The sequence below is a fragment of the Haliotis rufescens genome, unplaced genomic scaffold, assembly GCF_023055435.1.
Source record: "Haliotis rufescens isolate VD_foot unplaced genomic scaffold, xgHalRufe1.0.p SCAF_9, whole genome shotgun sequence".
Classification (NCBI taxonomy): domain Eukaryota; kingdom Metazoa; phylum Mollusca; class Gastropoda; order Lepetellida; family Haliotidae; genus Haliotis; species Haliotis rufescens.
The window spans coordinates 35579964-35588402 of record NW_025964383.1 but is presented as its reverse complement, the minus strand read 5'-3'; the positions used below and the strand labels follow the sequence as shown (position 1 = coordinate 35588402).

General features: G+C 38.9%; 1 protein-coding gene across 1 annotated transcript; it reads right to left on the bottom strand.

Moving 5' to 3' along the window:
* Positions 1 to 4222: 4222 nt before the first annotated feature.
* LOC124147815 (interleukin-1 receptor-associated kinase 4) lies at positions 4223 to 7714 on the bottom strand. The gene has a single exon (XM_046518600.2). The coding sequence runs from the start codon at positions 7623 to 7625 to the stop codon at positions 6078 to 6080; it is 1548 nt and encodes a 515-aa protein (XP_046374556.2). The 5' UTR covers positions 7626 to 7714; the 3' UTR covers positions 4223 to 6077.
* Positions 7715 to 8439: the final 725 nt, after the last annotated feature.

Sequence of the window (8439 nt, the reverse complement as noted above, 5' to 3'; positions counted from 1 at the left end):
TGTAAATAATCGAGTATGGACCAGACAATCCAGTGAGCACCGACCCACGCTATTGGGATCAGTGACATGCATCAACCAAATCAGCGAGCCTGACCAACACCAGTGATAGAAACTAACATTTGTCCACTGGTCCCTATGAAGATAACACATAGCAAGACCTTTAAAAATGGCCAACTTCTATTAGTCATTGTGATACCTTCCTTATTGGGCAATTTGGCAAGGACGAAAGGACTAGTGCGATTCTACCACTGAATACATGTAATAATGAATTTGTATAGTGCCAAAATTCCATCATAAAATGTGCTCATTGTCACTTCTATATATACTAAAGTCATGATTATCATCTATCTATGTCCAAAGCTATGCAAAACAGGTAGATGTTGGTACTTCTTGGAAGGTTTCGAACTGTATTGGAATTCTTTCAACCAATAAATAAAATCAAAATGTGGCCCTACAGTTCTTTCTTCATTGACAGGATTGAGTGTGGATTGACTACAACTGAACATTGATCACAGTACTATCAGTTTGCTATGTTTTTATGTGAATGTCACTGGGTCAGAAGTTTGCCTTCACTCAAAAGACTTTCACAAAATGATAGTGAATTCTCAACATTGTATCATTTTCTGTTTGTGGTGTGAATATGTACCATGCTTGTTGACTTTTTTTCAAGAATTTCTAACTAATGAATGAGTGAGTAAGTGAGTTTGTTGTTGAACGCCGCACTCAGCAATATTCCAGCTATATGACAGCGTTCTGTAAATAATCAAGTTTGGACCAGGCAATCCAGTGATTGACATCATGAGCATCGATCCACGCCATTTGGATCAATGACATGCATCAACCAAGTCAGCTAGTCTGACCACCCAATTCTGACAAGCATAGTCACCTTTTATGGCACACATGGGTTGCTGAAGACCTATTCTACCCCAGATCTTCACGGGTGGTCTAACTAATGCAAAGGATTAATCGTATGCTGTGGCATTCAAGACCAAAAAAGACAAGTCAGTTTCAAATGAAACTTGCTGTTATGAAATGCACTTTCAAAGGTTGAAAACACAGGTTTTTCTCTTAAGGGAACTGACGAAATGACAATGAAGGTGAAATGACAATAAATGTCTGTAAAATTAATTTCTGGCGTTTAGATAAATATCTGTCTACCATATGCATGATGGGTGATACATGCATGTCACCTTGATGGCCCTTGGTATTGCCCGCCATTCCGCCTGAGAGCTACCCCAATCTGGACCACATGGTGGGTGCGGGGTCTCTGGCGTACAATCTCCGCCTGACAACATCCCACAGATGTTCTATTGGGGACATGTCCAGTGTCCATATGTCATCAGTTCCCTTAATTTTTGTAGCATGTTCATCTAACAGTAGGACTGTAACGATTCACTCGCGTATTCGGTGAATAGAACCGTATCCATCCACGAATTGAATTCGTTATTCGTGGCCACTAGAATCGAATATTTTGGAATACGGTATGCAAGCATCTGCATATTTACATACCCTGTACCAAAAAATATCATATCATAAGATTTCTTCAAAGACAACACTCTTATAATATTTAATTTGACAGTATTGTGGTCACTGGTCATTTTAGCATTTGAGCAGATACTAGTACCTGGATAAGTGCAGTATATAAATGTATAATATATTAATCATTAACAAACCATGTCAAATAATTAATGTTGTCAATGTTTCACTGAATATAACAAATAATACAAATAATATTTCAGCTGCTACATCAGACTTGTTATTATATTCGTAAATTAATATTCGTATTCGTTACCCTATATTCGTGATACGAATCGTATTCGCCTCATAGTGTATTCGTTGCAGCCCTATCTAACAGTAGTTTTATAAGGCTCGGTGTTTATAATACTCAGTGTTATGTTAGTTGACTAGTTGTGGCATGTTAGTCAACTGTCCTGATCAGGCAATTGACGCTGAGCGACCATGTGTAATTAGGGAAACAGGATGTGAGGGGATATTTATTTAATCATGTACTTGCTGGTTTGACAATGTGTGAAAGTGAATACAAGAAATATGCCTGGTTTTTTTTTAGTTTTTTGTGTGATTTAAATAATTTAAATATACCTTAGGATGACATTTGAGATACCCTTTTCATGTTGTTACATGTATTTTGCCCATTTTTGTCATGGACATTTGCCGAAATCATACACTCTAAGATGCAATAAATATATCATTTAAAATAACTGATCGTTGTTTTACTGTTTTGTTTTTACATGGATACATTGATTGCAATAGTACTCAGATCAACAGGTGTGATAAAGTAAAAATAAATAATGTTGGTATACATTGTGACAACATTCACAAATAATCAGAGTAGTCTCCCTTCACTCCCTACCTATTTTTCAAGCAACCTGCAAAATCTCGGCTCGTTATGGCAAACAATGCATGAATTGAAGAAGGGTGGAGGTATTAAGCTGTTGCAATAAGCAGTGTTCCTGTTTACCGGTAATTACCACTTTTTTCCGGTAAAATTAGGCTTGGACCGGTAATTAATCTGACTGCCAGTCCCTGTGGACCGGCAAAAAAAGTACCTTATTAATCTTTGTTATTGAACAGAACATGAGCGATATTCATATAAGTTTAGTTTTTTAACAAAGTAAGCTTGTCTGTTGCCATTTTGGTTATCCCCTTGTCTATTTTCTGTGCAAGGAAATACCGTTTTGAATTGCTTCTAGATTAAATATGTATTTGTAGCGATTAAGCCTAGAAACTATTTTTTTAAAAATGTGAATGACATGTAGATCTAACTAAATTACTTCAGAGACTCTTATTTGTTGATGGTTGGGACTGACAAAAATTAAAGGGGACTGGTAATTTTTAGAGTTGCCAGTCCACCAGGACTGACAGTTTCAAAAGCCAGCGGGAACACTGTAATAGTGAGTGAGTGAGTGAGTATGGTTTTACGCCGCTTTTAGCAATTTTCCAGCAATATCACGGCGGGGGACACCAGAAATGGGCTTCACACATTGTATCCATGTTGGGAATCGAACCCGGGTCTTCGGCGTGACGAGCTAACACTTTAACCACTGGGCTACCCGACCGCCCCGAACACTGTAATAAGTCATGATAGTTGTACCTATCTTGCAATAAGACTGCAGTACTGATTTAACACTAGTGAAAACCCCTAAACAATCACCCAGTGCTCACTGTCTGTACTGTTCAATAATTGGTCCAAACTGTTCTGGTGAGACTAATGTAAAATACTAATGTAAAACCTCCCTTTTGATTAGCTGGTTCACAGGAAAACAAATGCATGGCAACATTTGTAGCATTATTTATTTTTTAAGCTGGACAAATACATTGAACATTCAAATGTAATCTCATTGTCTTACCATAGCTTTATCAAGTCTTTGGACGACATTTAGAAGTGATACACAAAAGGAAGAGAATTTTATGGATGTCAACTTCTTTATTATGATGAACACAACGTAGAAACTTAATAAGGGAACCAACAGATAATTGGCACTGATAGGTGATTAGCAACAGACAATATAAGCCAACACTTTGCAGTAATTAGTGCTGAAAGTTATGGACAACTTGAAGCCAGGACTTAAATTATCACGGATTGGTATTTGGCAAAGAACAATGAGCAAATGGGAGGCCGGGGTAATTAGCACTGATAGGTAAAAGAATGGAAATAGCAATGGGTAGTTGGAATACGTAAAAGCCCATGTCTATTGCTAATCACCTATCAGCGTCAATTATCTGTTGGCTTCGCTTGTTAAGTTTCCACCTTCTGTCATCTTTTTACTTTTGTTGTTCTTACAAGTACATATATCCTCTCTGCCTCATAGAATTCATTCAGCTGAGTAAGCATATACGCTGAAAGAGTGTGTTCCTCATAATAAAGAAGTTTACATCCGTAAAATTCTCTTCCTCATAGCTTTGTCAATCCTGATGGCAAATGATAGAATCAGGACTCAAAATATTTACAAAATTGCATCAGAACAAATAAACCATACATTTACACATATTTACAGACTTAATCATGTTAATATGACACTGTCTTAGCTATACATTTATTTTGTAAGCATTTTACAAATATTTTATAGACACACAGATGGCCTGTTTGTGTAATCTTTGGCGCTGCAATTTTCCCTGCTTAGTTATGTCACTTTGCCAGACCAGTAGGGGTTGGACGAGTCCATATTTGCTACCCTGGTATTTGCCTGTCCAAGACTTCAATATTAACAGCCCCTGTTATATCGCTGGAATATTGCTGACTGTGGTATAAAATACCTCACTACTCTTACATGTCTTAATACAGGGATGTTATTTACAATATCAAGCACTGGTTTGCCTGTCCAAGACTTCATTATTAACAGCCCCTGTTATATCGCTGGAATACTGCTGACTGTGGTATAAAACACCTCACTATTCTTACATGTCTTAATACAGGGATGTTATTTACAATATCAAGCACTGGTTTGCCTGTCCAAGACTTCATTATTAACAGCCCCTGTTGTATAGCTGGAATATTGCTGACTGTGGTATAAAACACCTCACTACTCTTACATGTCTTAATACAGGGATGTTATTTACAATATCAAGCACTGGTTTGCCTGTCCAAGACTTCATTATTAACAGCCCCTGTTATATCGCTGGAATATTGCTGACTGTGGTATAAAATACCTCACTACTCTTACATGTCTTAATACAGGGATGTTATTTACAATATCAAGCACTGGTTTGCCTGTCCAAGACTTCATTATTAACAGCCCCTGTTGTATAGCTGGAATATTGCCGACTGTGGTATAAAATACCTCACTACTCTTACATGTCTTAATACAGGGATGTTATTTACAATATCAAGCACTGGTTTGCCTGTCCAAGACTTCATTATTAACAGCCCCTGTTGTATAGCTGGAATATTGCTGACTGTGGTATAAAACACCTCACTACTCTCGCAAGTCTTATGACAGGATCAATCCAAATATGTAATACATGTGTATCATAAAATAATTTTTTAATCAAGCTAATAACGCAAAGATTTAGGTTCTTTAAGAAACTAATCATGCTAATGCTGTTTATCATGTACCTAGTGGGGTATCTATGCTAAACTGTGGCATGGTATCTCAGTGAGCTAGCACTATAAAATCGGCATTAGTCCGGAATAGTACAAGTGCAAGCGAGCGTCCACACGCTCTCTCACTCTCTCTCTCAAATACACGCACGCATGCACGCACGCACGCACACACACACACATCGCTATGTAAGTGCTATAATCTTAACCGTGAAGTTAAACTCCACTTCACCTGACCTATAACAGGACTTTACTTCTGGACCCTGATCATAACAGATCAGCTTGTAATTGACCAAGTACAGCAAATGTTACATGTGTCATCTGTTTGGCAGGATTTAATAAGGCAGACAGACTCTCTTTTTTTGACAGAATCTCAACCTGTAAAATCCTGTACACACCACTTTTGACACCAGTAACACTATAACCATGACAAATTCATCAGCTACAATTATTTTTGGTGAAATATTGTCATGTGACCATCAGATCAATCTTGTGATTGTCAACGGTAACTCAGAAATCAAACAGGTTCTGTTGTCACATGACATCACATGATCATCATGACAAGCAAGTGACGTCACAATCACATACAACAATATGACTTCATGATGTCTGTACAGGCCGGCAAGCCGACATGACATACTTTCTACATGACTGTCACAAGTCATGAATACACAATGTACAAGAATCTGTACTTTACTATTTTACTAAGAAAGTGTTATCACAAAAATATAACATTTGTTACATGTCACAAGTAAATCAGATTGCTATATTCTATGCTGAGTCATGAGAAAAAATGTATGTACATTACTCTGTATCCATGATTTAACTATCTAGTTGTGGCCCAAATTCTCCCTAAATCCAAACACTACTTTCACCATCCAGGAACTTTGTCAATCCTGACATTTTCACTGTAAAATGGTAAACAGTAAAGTTTGAAAAACAGGATTTCCAAAGTGGATGGTAAGTCTCGCATCATGTTAAATTGTTTTTTGATTCCTTATTCCCTGTCGCATAGTTTTTAATTTGACAAGCTCTCCAGTTCTGGAAGAAGTTTTTCCATGAGAGGCCTATGCTTCTTCTTGACGAGGCACCTTGTTGCGATGCTGTACATGGCAATGGCCGTCTCCTCCTTCCACGACCCCGCTGACTGGTCCACCATGTCCATAATGTCCTCGCAGTTCTCCTCCATGTGGGTCCACAAGTCTCGATCTTCTCGTTCCTCGTCAAACGATGGCAGACCTGTCAGCAGTTCGAGAAGCACGACTCCATAGCTGTAGGTGTCCAGTTTGGCGGAGACATCAAACTGGTACGCCTCCGGTGCCAAGTAGGCTGACGTGCCGATCACAACCATTGTCTGTGTACATGTTGCCCCTGTTCCTTTAGGTGCTAATCTGGCAGTTGCAAAGTCGCCAACTTTAGGAGTAAAGTCTTTGTCTAATAAAACATTTGCACTTTTTATGTCTCTATGGACAAACCCGTTCTCATTGAGATAGTTGATTCCTCTCGCTGTGCCCTGAGCTATGCTTAATCTCACCGGGCAGTCGAGAGGCTCTGTCTCATTCTTGCATCCGAGGCGGTCTTCCAGAGATCCGTTCGGCATGTACTGGTAAATCAGGCAGTGGTTTGCATCTTCACTGGAATATCCCAGCAGATGGACAATGTTTTCATGACGATACTTTGAGAGAACATTCAACTCAGTCTGAAACTGTTTCAGATTATCATCATTTTCTTCCTTTAAGCATTTCACAGCAATTTTAAAGCCATTGTTGAACTTACCCAGAAAAACTGTCCCAAATCCTCCCCTGCCAATCATGCTACCTCCCTTGCTCAATTCTATTTCATTGAAATTATTAGTGATATGTTTCAACATTTTGTAGTCCAGTTGTCGTAAAAGGATAGCCTCATTTCCATGGAGCTGTCTTAAGATTTCCTCTTCTTCAGCAATTTCATCTGATTCTCCAGGGGCACGAATACTCTCTAAACTGGGTTCCGACTTCAGATCGACAGATGGTAAACCACTTCTCACCGAAAGTCTTCTCTCTTCACCCATGCTTTCAAAGGTTCCCTGGGTTTCTGATAAAGCATGATCACCCTCCATATTCCGAATATAAAAGGTATCTCTATCTTCATATTCTTTAGGAGTAATTGTAGCCTGTTCTGCTAGGTTTTCTTGACCCGTTCTGTCTGATGTTTCCAAACGTGGGCGTGGCACTGGTTCCCCATCCAAGACATTCACCGACAAATAATCCGCCGCTCCGTACAGCTCTGAAATCACCAGTACCTTGATCAAATGTTTCACTCGCACATTCTGAGTTCCCCAGTCGTCTAAAATTGCACGTGTGGAACTCGCCCCCGGCTTCTTGCCTCGATCCTCGATCATACTTACATACGTAAGATCATACTTTGGCACAAAATCATCCTGGTCCAACATCACCAGTTTTCGTGGTATGTTTACAACAAACTTTTCCCATTGTTTTCCTGGCTCAAGAAGTGACGTTAATTTTGCCACCACTGAGTACGGCAAGTGTCTTGTATACGTCTCACCGGTTACTTTCTGACCTCCCATTTTCTTGATGTAAACTACGAAATATTCTCTCTACTGCAATATTCCCTCTACTGCAAGTATTGTCTCATCTCGCACATACACAACAGGAAATACCCTATCTATAAATAAACCAAGTGACGTCACAGCCAATCGAAAGGTAATATAGAACCCGGAAGTGTTTTATAAGTCGTTATCATTGATCGGAGTTACTTGCCTTATTTGCCCGAGTCTTATTGGGGGACAAATTGATAATACAACACGGCAATTAAACCATCCAATGGGATCACTGTATACAGTCATGTATTTAATAATATGGCTATTTCCACATGGAGTTTTAGGCATGTACATGTACGCACTCGTAAGGTCTTCTGGTTGTGGGGGTGGTGGGTGGGGTTCGTCTTAGGATTGTAGCATATATAATTATATTTTGCTTGACCCCTACCCCCATTTTATGTAACAATTTTCATCCCCTTCTACAGGATATTTTCCACGACACCAACCCACCCCCTGTGATAAATGACAAATCCCTAAGTATGGCTTAATTTAATAAACATTGCTTTTATATACTGCAGCAATTATATCTCCTTTATTCAAAATTCAAGACGTGTAAACTTTGGGATTATTAACGAAATGTAGTCATCGTCACGGGGTCGCTCGGTAATATTGACAACAGTTGTGTTAATACTCCAATGAAAATCATAAAAAAATATACGTTACTCGTGAAAGAAATCTAATGTCTTAGCTCTTCCACTGCACAAGCCTGTATTGTAACAGCCGATGCCTGCCACGGTCCCATTAGACAGCGGGTTAATTTTGACCAGATTTTAGATTGATA

What these genes read in the sequence shown, in the direction of transcription:
- LOC124147815 (XM_046518600.2), bottom strand. Translation starts at nt 7,625, where the DNA reads ATGGGAGGTCAGAAAGTAACCGGTGAGACGTATACAAGACACTTGCCG.